Here is a 15,063-nt window from a genome sequence, read left to right as displayed (position 1 = left end):
TTACTATTCAAATCCAAGCTGTGCAGAATTTGAGGCCATTCACCTATATTCAAATGTAACCATTTTGACTGAACAAATGTTCTGATTTTTCAAATGTGTACAATGTTTTCATTTCCCCCAAATGATTGTGCCACACCAATTCATCTTGGCAAGTATCCAGCACCTGTGAAAATGAAACATGGAGCTTTATACCGATGAAAGTTCTGTGGTTTTAAATCACCACCATGTTTTCATGAAGGTAGACCTCTCTCCTGACTTTATTGTACTAGTCATTATGCAACAGATATTACATTCAGAAAGCCTCTAAATATGCTTAGTCCTGATCCATCTCACATAACTGATAAAAATATGTGTCTGGTTGATATAAATGGGGATGTGTATTAAAACTCAGGTCAGAATGCAATCTAAAGCAATCTGCACCCTGTACTGTCATTTTTGTCACTCTTTGGTCCTTATTGCTTTGGGTCCCCCCCACCCATTCCCACATGTGTTTTGCTCCCTCTGGGACTACTAGAGAGAGCAAAACACATTGGGGGGGGGGGAAACCCTGAAGCAATAGGGACAAATGAGTGACAAAAATGACAGTGCGGAAGTGGCTCAGACTGAGATTTAGAAACTACTTCCTATTGGTGGTTCCCGGCCCCAAGGACATCAAGCTGGCTGCAACCAGGGCCAGGGATTTTTTTGGCGGCGGCTCCTGTCTGGTGGAATGAGCTCCCAGAGCAGGTTCGGGCCCTGTGGGACCTGGCACAGTTCCGCAGGGCTTGCAAGATGGAGCTCTTCCGCCAGGCCTTTGCATAGGAGCCGCCGCCGTCACTGTACCACCACCAAGTTGCCATCTTCAACGGTGGATTGGATCTGGAGGTGAGCCGACCCTGGGCAGACGCCTAGTTAACCAAAGAATGCATGTTGTCAGGTTAGGTTGATGAATGGAACTCATCTTGGATTAAGAAAAATTTAACATCAAGAGCACCGCACTTTACTTAAGGATTGTTTTATACTGTTTAATGATTGTTTTTATGTTGTTTTAACTGTTGTTATGGCAATTGCCTTTGTTGTAGCCGCCCTGAGCCCGCTGGGGAGGGCGGATAAATAAACAAATAAATAAACAAATAAATAAACAAATATTCCCACATTTCCAAATACCCGAAATTATATCTAAACACACACCCTTATTTAGGGGGACCAGGGTTACTCTGTGCATATGTGTGTAACAGTATGGATTTGCCCCTTGTGCAATATGTGAGGGATTTTTTTTGTGGGGGGGACCCTGAGAATAGAGGATAGAGACTGAGAAAAAGAGAAAAGAGGTTTCTGAAGAGAAAGGGAAAAGCAAGTGATCTGAGGAGGACTGTCTAAAGAGTTACACTCTTCTAAGTCTTTTGAAGTTAACTGTCTTAGAAGGATGCAACTCCCTTTACGATTGTGCCGTCAATTGGGCTGCCTGATTGAGTTTTTGTACAAGCATGCCCTACTTTGATTTCTTCCCCTCTTTGTTGAATAAGCCCATTTGTATTGTGAGTTCTATTTCTGAAGAATAACAGGCAATTAAGTGGTCTATTGGCTTTTGTTTTGAAACAGCATTTTCCTTTGTTTTGCCTACTGGTAACATCCCCCTCCCCCTCATGGATCACTGCCTTGTCGTGGCGAGGGGGCTTGCGCGGTTCGATGAAGCTGTGGGCTATGCCTTGAAGGGCCACCCAAGATGGACAGGGCACAGCAGAGAACTCAGACCAAGTATGATCCCCTGGAGAAGGTAATGGCAACCCACTCCAGTATCTTTGCCAAGAAAACCCCATGGACAGTATCAAAAGGCTAAAAGATATGATGCCGGAAGATGAGCCCCTCAGGTCGGAAGGTGTCCAATATGCTACTGAGGAAGAGCAGAGGGCAAGTACAAGTAACCCCAGAAAGAGTGAAGCGGCTGGGCCAAAGCCAAAAGGACGCTCAGTTGTGGATGTGTCTGATGGTGAAAGGAAAGTCCGATGCTGCAAAGAACAATACTGCATAGGAACCTGGAATGTAAGATCTATGAATCAAGGTAAGCTTGACGTGGTCAAAAATGAGATGGCAAGACTGAACATCGATATCTTAGGAATCAGTGAACTTAAGTGGACAGGAATGGGCGAATTTAACTCAGAAGACCATTATATCTACTACTGTGGCCAGGAATCTCGTAGAAAAAATGGTGTGGCCTTTATAGTCAACAAGAGAGTGCAGGGGTCAGTACTGGGATACAATCTCAAAAATGACAGAATGATTTTGGTCCGATTCCAAGGCAAACCATTCAACATCACAGTAATCCAAGTCGCTAGTCTGGCCTCTTTGGGACCTGGAACCAACAGGAGATGTTTAGTCCCAGACCGTAGTGCTCATTGGGGAACATATGGGGAGAGGAGGTCCCATAGGTATGTCGGACGCTGGCCATCTAGGGCTTTAAAGGTAAGAACCAGCACTTTGAAGCGAATCCGGTATGCTATCGGCAGCCAGTGCAGCGCTTTCAGCACGGGCTGGATGTGTGCCCCCCTAGGAAGGCCCATCAACAGCCTGGCTGCAGGATTCTGCACCAGCTGCAGCTTCCGGATTTGCAACAAAGGCAGCCCCATGTAGAGAGCGTTACAATGGTCTAGCCTCGAGGTGACCGTCACATGGATCACTGTGGCTAGGTCGTCGCAGAACTATGGCTTGCCCAAGGTTGTTCAGCCAGGTGCAAGTGGAGGAGTGGGGAATCAAACCCGGTTCTCTCAGATTAGAATCCACACACTTAACCACTACACCAAACTGGCTTATTTAGGTTAGGTGGTGGGATATAGAAAAGCTAGAGGTGGGAAATGGTAGAACATTGACTATGTTAATCAGAGGAAAATAAATATCATCCAGAACACTGGCATTGCCAACTGGCATTGAGTCTTTTTTGAAGAAAAGTGCACTATAAATGCTGCAAATAAATAAATAATCAATCAGTCTTTATTGCATTAGCAAAGAAAAGCCATAGCAACAATACAGAATAAGGTGGAGGTTCCACCTAGATAAAATCAAAAGGGAAATAAGAAAATAATTTTAAAATTATACATTTTCCAATTAGTATTAAAATACAAAATATCATTAAAATTGTACATCTCAAAGTAAGAGAGAAAGATCTTACAATCCAGAGACAAATAAAAGATGGCAAATAATTGTCTGAGAGTGAAGCAGTCACGGGTTAGACATACTATCGTCAGCATGCCTCATCGTCTTTTTATCCTTCATAATGCTGGCAGCAAATCTTCCCATTTGGAGAGTAATGACTTTGTCTCTATCTGACAGTAATATAACTAATTTCTCCTGATCTGACCTTCCTGGGAAACGGGATACTGTGGCCCACACAAATCTATTCTGTTCACCCTCATATCTTGTACATTGAAATGTGATGTGGAATAGATCCTCAATAGACTTTTGAATACAGAAGCAGACTCTTTTCCTTTATGGTATCCCATTAAAACGACCTTCCAAGACTGCAAGTGGTAAAATATCTAGGTGATATGGTGCAACCTCATCCTTTTGTTATGAGAACTGTTGGCCTGACTTGGAAAATTACATCTATGAACTTGAAGTTAAATATCCCAAGGCACAAATAATATTGTTAGGTGATCTTAATGCTCACATTGGAAACAGTAATTTAAAAGTTAGGGGAAATGTTGGTGAATTTTATAATGCTGGAGGAATACAAAAGATTCTTTAGTTAAAAAACATGAGATAGTCTTTGACCAACTGATCAATAAGCTTGGCTTTGTAATACTAAATGGCCACTTTGATGGAGATAAATAAATGACATTAGCTGTGTCATACTGGGATTCGTCTGAATTTTTACCCTCATTCACTTGGCCATTGTTTCCAGACACTGAATGGGGACAGTTTCTTCTAGATATCTGATCAGCAAAATTTAGAGTTTGGTATCTTCAGAAAGTAGTGACAGACTTCACGTTCCTGGGATCCCAGATCACCGCAGACTGTGACAGCAGCCATGAAATTAAAAGACGCCTGCTCCTTGGGAGGAAAGCAATGGCGAACCTAAACAGCATGATAAAAAGTAGAGACATCACCCTGCCAACAAAAGTCCGCATGGTCAAAGCAATGGTATTCCCAGTAGTCATGTATGGCTGCGAGAGTTGGACTATAAGGAAGGCCGAGTGCCGAAGAATAGATTCTTTTGAACTATGGTGCTGGAGAAGACTCTTGAGAGTCCCTTGGACTGCAAGAAGATCAAATCAGTCAATCCTAAAAGAAATCAACCCTGACTGTTCCCTGGAAGGCCAGATAATGAAACTGAAGCTCAAATTCTTTGGCCACCAAATGAGAAGGGAGCACTCACTGGAGAAGACCCTGATGCTGGGAAAGATTGAAGGTCAAAGAAGACGGAGACGGCAAAGGTTGAGATGGTTAGACAGTGTCATCGATGCAACGAACATGAAATTGAGCCAACTTCAGAGGACGGCGGAAGACAGGAGGGCCTAGTGGGAGCTGGTCCATGGGGTCGCAAAGAGTCGGACTCGACTGTGCGACTGAACAACAACAACAACATCCCCCTGGTTACAAGCAGTGGAAGCTAGTGCACTGGAGACACCACTGCTTTCCCCTTTTCATCCCTCCTCCTATTAATCTATCCAGGTCCCATAAATGGACCCTTGGCTGCAGTTAGGGTTGCCGACTCCCAAGTCAGGTCTGGAGATCTCCCAGAATACAACTGTTTTCCAAATGGCAGAGACCAGTTCCCCTGGTGAAAATGGGTAGCTATGGGATGTGGACTCTATGGCATTATTCCTGAGCTCCCTTCCCTCCCACCCCACCCAAACCCCAACCTTCTCAGGCCCTATCTCCAAAATCTACAGGTTTTTCCCAACCCAAAGCTGGCAACCCTAGTTGGGAGAAACTGGAGTTACATGTGGAATGCATGAAGTTTATTCCCCCCCCCCACCAGGACTTCTGCTGCATGTACATCAGCTGCTTAAAAATTAGTCAAAAGGAAACCTTCCCCTCCTAAATACTTTCTCCACAGAAAATAAATGGCTCAAGCGTTCTATGGTACCTCATTTATTTTTAGAAGGTATAAATGTTACTTCTAAACAAAAGCTAGATAACCTTTTCATTTTGATGAAAACCAAACCTTCCATTTAAAACATTCCTTATTCTAGTGGTATCCCAATAGAATTTAAATCTTTCCTATTATTAAAGTTCCCTGTATTGGAAAGCACCAGGTTTAAGAAAATAATAAGACAGTGTACAGTGGTTTTAAGTTCAGCAAGTAGCAATCTTTCCTTCAGAGCAGGATATTTTTAGTTGAAAGTACACTTTCTACCATTTATGCTAAAATGAATCTGAAATGCAGCTATCTAGTTGACAGAGCCAACAGCTGTGAAAATGAGTCCTGGAGATGTATGTAAATGGAAAAGGTTTTGAATTAATTCATCTTATATGGGGGGGAAAGCACCATGCAAATTTCTTTGATTTTTTAAAAATTTCTCTTCAGTATTACTTTTCTGATGTTGGTAGTCAAATAGAGTCTTCATCCTCAACTATGCGGCATAAATCAGCACATGTTGAAATACAAAGGAGAAATCTAATATTTTTGTTCCACCAATTAAACAAGCGCTGGTTTAGTTTTATCAAATCTAGGATTCATTGAGGGTAAACACAAGAGACTTGCCTATTCAGTGGGAAAAGTGATGAAGGCTGATAATTTCTTAAATGTCCACTTATGGGAATGAATGAGGCTTGCTTTGCCATATTCCCTGACTGCTCTTGCTCCATCCTTAATTACTCTCCCATTCTGATTCTAGGAAGATGTTAGTTCTACCTAGCCCTCTACGCACTGTGGCAGCATTTTGCTACTATTTCTTGCTTCTTCATTAAGAACAGTTGGTTTTATATGCCACTTTTCTCTACCCTAAGGAGTGTCAAAGTGGCTTATGCTCTCCTTCCCTTCCTCTCACCACAACAAGTACCTTGAGGGGAGGGGTGGCTGAGAGAGACAGGGAAGACAAAACAAAAGAGAACAGCTGCGAAACACTATTGCTTAAGAAAATCATTTCCCTGACCTATGCAGTAATACTGAATTGCACCTACAAAGGGTCCAGTATGTGACTGAAAAAGAATTACACTATGTGGCGGACTACCTGGAAATCACCCATCTGGTAGGGTAAGACACACCCCAAGTAACTTTTATTCCTCCTTCCAAAAAGTTCAGGACAGCCTACATGGTTCTCTCCAGGGGTCATTTCATAGAAAAAAAGGTGCAGGAGCTCATTAGCATAACTCATCAGCATAAGTTATTTGCATATGCCACACCCCCTGACATCACCGGAAGTGTGTCAGAAAGCAACACCCACCGCTCAGGCTCCACTGGACTGTTTTGGATTCCTAGCTATTGGGGGGACGGGGACGTGCAGATCTGTCCTCGCAGAGGAGGGAGAGCTTGTACCTGAATAAAACCTGGTCTTGGTGCCACTGGACTGTTTTGGGCCGGAGGGAGCTCTGCAACTTACCTGGCTGCTTCTTGCTCTGACTGAGGGCTGCTGGGAGCAGGGGGTGGGGCTTGTTGCACATGCCCGCCCCCTGGGCTCTTTACTGCCAGAGCTCCGCTCCTGTGCGCTCCTGGAAGAAATGACCCCTGGTTCTCTCCCATTTTATTCTCACAACAGTGTTTGTTGGGAAGTAGGTTTGGCTAAGAGACAGTGACTGACCAAAGACCACCCCCATTGAGCTTCATGACAGAATGGGGAAGTGTGGGAAGCAAACAGGTATACTTCCTGCTGCCACAGCCTTCTTAGAAATGAACAGTATTATCTTTACTATAAACTAGTTATTCTGAGGACACCCTCCACACCCATTTTGAAAACTACCTTTCCTGGAAACTCCAACAAAGCAATTAGGTGTGAATTACCTAAGTGTTAAATGTTTTGCCTGTTGAGCTACCACCCAGTCCTAGCTTGGCATTCTAACCTCTACACCACACTGGCTCTGCTACATGTAGCAAATGTGCAGTAGAACTTGCCCTGTGTTCAGACATTATTACACTATTTCTGCTTCGCCAGCATCACCAGTGCACGAATGCTGCAAAATCCAATTGACATTTGAACTTATCTTGTTTGAATTACCTAGTTTTTGTCAAGTTGAGCACCTCTATTTTGATTGTCTTGAAGATTTACTCAGAATTCAAAATGAGCAGCATTGCAAGCATTTTTGAATTTGTGCAATGAAGTAGTGGCTGGCTGTGTAGTGTCAGGTACATATTTTTTTGAGCCTATAGGGTTTTGTAAGGTTTAGCTAAGCAATGTTAAAGCTTGGAAGTGTTTTTCAGACCAACCAGCCATGGAACAGGCAGAAACAGAAGCTGGGAGTGCAATTTTGTATCATGCAGCAGGTGGCAAAATTCACTGTTTGTGTGGTTTTCTCTTGAGGAGGCAGAAAATTTTGCAAAAAAATCTAAGTGGGAAGCTGGCAGCTTGAAAATGAACTCATGTAGCTGGGGTGCAACCCACAGCCCATAAGTAAATGTGTAAATAAAGTACCTGCCCTGGTAGGGCCAAAAGGTAATGAAGAAGAATGAATGTGTGAGTATATTACTGGAGGCTGAAGACCAAGGTTAGAAGACAGCAGTGGAGAAAGGCTTTGGGTGACCTCTGCCCAGTGACTGGAAAGTGCTCTCATCCACTCCCTATCGGGAACAAAAAAAAGACTAAGCCACAAGCAATGACATTTGTCAAAAGAAAGCTCCAGACAAAATCAGAATGGCCCCAGAAGGTCTGTGATAGGCAAGTCCCACCAGGTCTCCAGGCTGTGAGTCAAGACCACCACCACCACCACCACCACGAGACCACAGAACCAGAAACAATGGGTGCCAGGATATATGGCAAGACTCCCCTGACAGGGAGATGAAGGTACAGAGGTCTGTGATAGGCAAGTCCCACCAGGTCTCCAGGCAGTGAGTCAAGACCACCACCACCACCATGAGACCACAGAACCAAAAACAATGGATGCCAAGATACATGGCAAGACTCCCCTGACAGGGAGGTGAAGGTACAAAGAAGGAAGAACTAACTATAACATCCTGAGATGCCTGAGGTGAGGCAGAGAACATCCTCGAAAGGTCTTCTCTCCTGATCAGTCAGCTTCAATACCTAAGGCTTGACTAGCCATTTTGGGAGAACAGGCATATTTTTTAATAAAACCAGAGACTGCTCAGGGGTAAGGCAGAAATCTCCCTTGTTAGATTTCTCCTGACAGGTCGGTGTCAAGCTCTTGGGTGTGGCCAGCCACCCTCAGTGAGTATATGCTTTCGGATGAATTTGCAATGTACTGTATTCCATAAAAGCTGCAACTCTATTCAAGAACTCTGGACCTCTGGTTTCTTTCTCTCTTGGTAACATGAAGCTTGATAAAAAGAACCCTGTGCTAAAATGGTTAAAGTTTCAGGAGGAAGCCCTGATCACCTCTTCTTTGATTCCTGACACTCTTAGAATTTATTTCTAACACTAGCTGCCAACCACACATACCTGGTTACCAGGTGATAGGTTGTCAGCTTTCAAAAGCTGCTAAATTAGGCTGTACATACAGCTTTTGCACAGTTGGAGGCATTCATCTATCAGCAGCACTCCTCCATCTCGTCTTCATCCTTTGCTCGCCAAAGCTATGAATGGTTCCTCTCCTTTTCCATTTACGTTTCCCCAAAATTTACATATCTACAGGTAAGAAAGCCTGGATATGAGTCACTACACTAGCTACTATGGTTAGTTTGTTAGCCTCCATGAAAATAGGATCTGACATCAGGATCTGAAGATGGTTTATTAATAGTAGTTTGTCTTAGCCATGTTTTTTGTGTTATGTATCAACATGATATCCTGACTTGCACCTGGCTTGTTTCCCACTAATGCCCCACCTCCAGGAGTGACTGACAAGAACGCCTGAAACCTCTGCTGAATCTTGCCAGGGGGCTGACTCTACATTCTTGTCTCCAAGCTGTCCTGGCAAAAGTTCATCCAATGCAATTTACCTGTGTGTTTATTGGGCAAGCGGAAACTGGTGAGCATTTAAAATTTAGCTCAAGATGGAGCAAGCTTATTTAAACAGATCTGGTTAGAATAGACTGATAAGGTCCTAATTTAGTGGGTAGCAATGAAAGCAGAGGTCCATCAGTGGCTATTAGCCACAAGGTATACATAGGGGCTCTGGGGCAAGTGATGCTCTGTCTTCTTGGTGCTTGGGGGGGGCCAACAGTGGGAGGGCTTCTAAAGTCCTGGCCCCACTGGTGGACCTCCTGATGGCACCTGGTATTTTTGGCCACTGTGTGACAGAGTGTTGGACTAGATGGGCCTTTGGCCTGATCCAACATTGGCGTCTCTTATGTTCTTATGTTCTTAAAGCAGCAGTAGCACTGACCAAGTTCATAATCAGGTTGAACGCACCACCAAATTCTGGTAGACTTGCTAGCAGTGACAAGCACCACTTAGCTAGTTTATCTAAAATTAAATAAGTTAAAACAAACAAAAAAGATGGCTCCCTCTCTTTTCCCACTTATGTAGTGCTTGTGGAAAACTATAGCTTCTTGATACGCTTAAACCACAACTTCTCATTTACTGTCTTCCCTGAATTTAGCTTAATCCTTGTTTGGAATCCTGGTTTGTGGGAAGAGAAAAATCCACAGTTTGTATTTTGGATGTATTCGCAAAACACAGTTTCCTGTGGAAGTCTTTCATTAGATTTTTGAACATGAGGGAAGTAGAAAAAGAGAGAGCATCTTCCAAGTACCTTCATGTAACAGTGAAGCATGATTTGTCAGTACCCCTAAACATGATACTAGGCAGGAGGAAGTGCAGTCAAATACGAAAGAAGGCAGCCATGTTGAGCAGCACTTTTCTTATAGTGTTCAGGATCTGTTTTCAGTAAGCACTGCCTATTGGTAAAACAAAGACTTGGCGTGCTAGTTTTTTGTTTTTGTTTTTAAATGGAGCAGCCAGTCCGGAGATCAACACATCTCTGAGGAAGGGCACATTTTTAAGAGGACATGGTTCTAAATAATCAAAACTTTTCTAAAAAATACAAACACGGTCTGTATTTCCTTCAGATCAAGCATGACTTCAGAAAATTACAAATGCAAAAAAAAGAAAAGAGTAAAAGCACTTTCAAAAGTCCCTTTTAGAGGTCCATACTGACTTGAAAACAAATCCATCAGACATTAGAAGACAAAAACGGGCCAAAGAATTCTGTTGCTGGTAACCATAGCAACCATAGGCTTCTGCTTATTTACTATTTGTCAGGTAACCATGTGAAAGCATGCAATTTAGAGGCATTAGCGAATGAAGGTTTTCTGCCTATTCCCCCCCTACCACAATTTCTTTCAAAAACCAGTAATGTTCCTGCAGTGCTTGTGCTGTTTTTAGTTGTAATCTTCTGATTCAGAGACATTAATGGACATGATAATCAATTGTTCTCATTTGGCTAAGTGTACTTGCTTTGCAGCATCTGGGGAAATGGTAAAAAGGTAGTGTCAGCTTATGTGACTGCCATTTTGTTTTTGTTTTTGCTTATCTGACAGCTACTGCGCTGCACGCAAGGCAGGAATAGCCATCCTCATTGCCCTGTTAAGCCACTTACCTCCCTCAGTTCCCTCATGTCAGGTCAAACAGTCAGGTGAGGGGATGCCTGGGCACCCCTGGTAGCATCCCTTGACCAATTTGCGTGACAGTGTTGCACAGTAGAACATTATCACCTCAGGGCACTAACAACAGAGAAGAACTGGGGGGTCCACAATCAATGTAAAGCTGGGCTCCAGGGCTTCATCTATGAGATAAGGATCAACAGGACTGATACGGCTTGCTTGTGGCAGAGCCTTGAGGTGATAAACTGGATTTCAGAAGCTGGAGGATCACATTGTTAATGCTCCCCTGTGTTAAAAACCACCAAAAAAATACTTGTAACAAATTAGGGAATTGTTCCTTGATCCCTGCTACACTGGTTTTCTATGTGTGGAGAACCTTTTTTTTCCTTTTCAAAAATGTGAACTAGCATTATGAAGTGGTGACCCTTCTAACAGGAAACTGACTTTGACTTGTTCATGTCAGTAACGGATCGGGGTCTTCAGTACACATAAACTAAGGCCAGCACCTTATTAAGAAAACAGCAGTATTTTCATTCAAAGGTGAATGTTTCATTAATTACATTTGAACCAGCTGCCCAATCAATTTCCATTTGTCCTTCTGATATAAATAAATTAACTACTCTTAAAGACTAAAAGTTAGAAACAAAGCAAATAAGGAATGTCTTTTTTCCAGCAGATGAAAAATGTTCATGTATGAGATAGGGGCTATAGCAAGGGGTTGAGGACAGTGATGGCACAATTATGTGATCTGGCACTCTCATACTCTTCGGCTGCTGCCACACGGGATGGCTGAAATACGGCTACTCAGAGCCGCACCGAACTTGAGACGCCGCGGCGGGATCCCACGGATCCCCTCAGCCGCGGCGCATCGCTCCCCGGCACAATCAGATGCCGGGGAGGAAAGTCCGATGGGAGGGGGAGGCTGCCGAACTGCGCATGCTCGAGCATGCGCAGTACGGCCGGGGGCCAGGATGCGGCGGCGCAAGGACGCGCCGCCCAATCCCACGGCCCGGCTTGCGGTGCTTCAAGGGATACAACCACCTAGGTATCGCCGTTTGGGACGGAACAGGGACGGGCAGGCAACGATTTCCAGATGTTGCAGTGGGATCGTGCCCGTTTGCTCCGCCCCCGTTCCGTCCCGCTCCCGGCCCAAACTGCCTCGTATGGACAGGTCCTTCTTACTCTTTATGTGTCCCCCCCCCATCTTTTACAAGTTTCTTCTGGGAGGTCTGCGATCTGCTAAACCAGGAATTCTGATTGCTAGCCATCTTGGAACTGATAAATTTTACTAAAGACTATTGCTTGCTTTCTTTGTCTTAAATTTTTTTTAACTTATATATTTATTGTGCATCTCTGTTGTAAGCCGTCCTAAGCCCTGCTCGTAGGGGAGGGCGCCCTAGAATAATAAATAAATAAATAAATAAAACCACAAGGAGGTCAAGAGCTATTATTTAAGAGAATATGCTAATACAGTTAGACCTGAAACATCAAAATTTAAATAATGTATCCACTGTGACATCCCTTTATATGCGAGGATTTCTGCCTGTGAGCATTTCGTATTGCTAAGTTCCCAACAGGAATTTCTGCCTCACCAAGCACCACAGGTGGTATTAGCAAAATAATTGCTGTGGTGCATAGGAAATCATGTCTAGGACCAAAGGAGAGTTAGTGTGCTATAATAGCTGCAGATTCTGCCTAGGACCTAGGAGAACCACATTCGGCTCCTACTCCGCTATGACCCTGGGCCAGTAGCAGACTCTCAGCTTAAACTACTTTATGGAGTTGTTGTGAGGATAAAATGAAGAACCTCACATGCCACCCTGAGCTCCCTACAGAAGCAATAAGTCTTAAATACATCTGAAAAGATACTGAGACTAAGGTTGCAGTCACACAGACCAGAAAAAATGGAGGGGAAGAAGTTAGGCTATTTCCTCCAAAGGAATTTGACCTACAGTTGCGCAATCACATTGTCCTTGGAAGCTGCGGGCACAGCCCGCCACTGCGTGATCAGACGCAACCGCGGATGAGTCGGGCCGTTTTTTGCCACTTGTTTCCGATGTGCTTAAATGAGGAATTGATTAATTGCACCTCCGCACCGAGGGCTCCCTATGGAGTTTGCAATTATGTGCATACTGCGAAGGGGGGGGAACAACGGCACAGAGTCGGGATGGCCTGATCAGACCCTCCCGATGCCATGAGAGCATGCTGGACTGATCAGACAGGGGAAAGTCCGTCCGTGGCCTGTCGTAACCCATTTTCTACCGGATATCCCCCGGTGTCTTTTAACTCTGCTTCTGCAGCGGAGCAGAATGGGTTGCTGATGGCTGCAGGGCCCTTCCCAGATGTTGTTGACTGATTGCACCCTTTAAATCTGCCTGGCATTCATGCCTATGGCAGGTCTAATTGTGCGTATGATTGCCGCCTAAGCTTCACAAAGGGAACCTGTCTTGAACTAATGCACTTCACTATCACCAGCAGAACCTGTATGGTTATCAAGAATCCGACTTCACTGCAGCCACAAACTATCTGGGTCCTTGCCCCTAGCTGCTCTAATGTTCCTGTACAGAGTCTCTAATGAAGTCCAAAACTATCTCACCAAACAACAATACTCTGTAAGATCAGAGCAGCTGGCAAACAATCAGATGTTGGAGAGAATCCTGGGATGGATGGCCACAACCTTTTTTTTTTTTTTTTTGAAAAGCCTTATCATAAATCTAGCCCTCTCTGGTACAACATCTTCAGCTCCTTCTCTGAGATTCGTCCAAGACATTTTAGCACTTGGTGGAAAATCCAAATTATATCCCCAGTTGCTAATCTTTACGAGTGCCCATAACACACCACCCGACATGGCTGTCTCACCCCATGTCAGAGTAAAGCCAGACTTGTCCTCTCTAATTTTTGTATGTCTTCTTTTGGAGTTTTCACTTTGCTTTGGGGCTAAATGTCTGACATACCAGGCACTGACTTGACAGTCAACAAAATATTGGTCTTTGAAGATGGGATCTTTGGCCTGTTTGACTCTAAACTGCATTGTGCCCTGAAAATGAGCTAATGAAAGATTCTTGCTTGGTCAGAACCAAGTGTCATTCTGAGTTACTCTTCAACATTTACATTTTTAAAAACCACCCTAAAGAAAACTCTTCAGCTAGTTCTTTACCTCTGATGGAATCTGAATGTCCATCCATGTCTGGGCTCTGCTTCTGAAGCTATGCAAGACCGAATACCTGGCTGACCCATACTTGATATGATAACCCTTGGAAATCAATGGGCTGGATCCTGCCAGCTTTTCACTCAATCTCACCCCATTATCCTCATTACCACAGCCCCCTATCCCATATAGCTTTTGTCCACTCAGATCCCATGATCCCTAGCATAGCCTTTTTGGGGGGGTAGTTAAAGGAGACCCCTCTATCTATTTTCACCAGTGGAAAAGATGGCTGGATCCAACCTAACATATAGTCTTCTGAACAATTTGGAAGAGAAAAAAAAAGATACGACAGAAACCAACACATATATCCATACCTGATTTTAAAAACCATAAATTATTTATTCATTTACTGAAACATTTACATCCCAACTTTCTGTGTGGTTCACTATGTTCCACAGAGCCACAGAACCAAGCCAAAATAAATCCATCCACCATATATGAACAACACCCCCCTTACCATCTGAACAGTTGGTATTAACAAAGATAGATAAAAAAGACATTTGTAAGAAAATGACAGCAGTATAACTGTTTCTTTTTTTTTTTTTTACACTTACCCTTGGAAACGTCGTAAATCTGTCTAGCTCTTCCACAAAACAGAACATCTGCAGACTGATTGCTGACATTACAATTAATAAGCTGGCAGTGAAAACAACTAAACTCCCAAGCTTTTTTCCAGGTCCAAAAATCTTATACACAAAGTCTTCCAGGGCAGGCGAAATCTTTATAAGTCGGACCACCCGAAGAACCTGGGTGAAAAGACAAAGGAAATGCAGTTATTGATTTTACCACAGGATGTCAAACGAGAATAAACACAGAATGTTTTATTTCAAGTCACCTCCTGATGTTAAGTGCAATATGCCAAAAAGGAAAGTAACAAATGTTCCAGATCATTGATTTCCTGGATGTTTCCCCTCAGTCTTACAATATATTACAGTTACAGCACATTAATAATAAAAGCTTTTTGGTGGTGCTCAAAAAAAAAGAAAAGAAATAAAGAAGGAATCTGCAATGATCAACAATGGGCCCACATATTCAAACAAGGATCAACTAGCCATGGCTTTGATCTTGAAATCACATGTAAGCTCTTAAGATAAATGGGAGCCACTGCTGAATGTGTAAGGCTTCCGGGTATAAAGCCTGCCACGCCAACAACTGCCAAATACATAACTCTAATTATTCATGGCTGGTACAAGAGTTACCAGTTTTACTTTGGTGTGATTAT

General features: G+C 43.5%; 1 protein-coding gene across 1 annotated transcript in view; it reads right to left on the bottom strand.

The window, feature by feature from the left end:
* The window catches only part of NALCN (sodium leak channel, non selective), a gene marked incomplete at its 5' end in the record, with an annotated part of 154,275 nt that overhangs the window by 120,044 nt on the left and 19,168 nt on the right, over positions 1-15,063 (bottom strand). Inside the window, one exon of the mRNA XM_015415105.1 lies at positions 14,396-14,587. Coding sequence (XP_015270591.1) covers positions 14,396-14,587 — 192 coding nt within the window. The remainder of the gene's footprint in view (positions 1-14,395; positions 14,588-15,063) is intronic.

Source organism: Gekko japonicus, unplaced genomic scaffold (genome assembly GCF_001447785.1).
Source record: "Gekko japonicus isolate JY-2015 unplaced genomic scaffold, Gekko_japonicus_V1.1 scaffold52, whole genome shotgun sequence".
NCBI lineage: Eukaryota > Metazoa > Chordata > Lepidosauria > Squamata > Gekkonidae > Gekko > Gekko japonicus.
The sequence above is the reverse complement of the archived record's forward strand: the minus strand, read 5'-3'. Positions and strand labels throughout refer to the sequence as shown.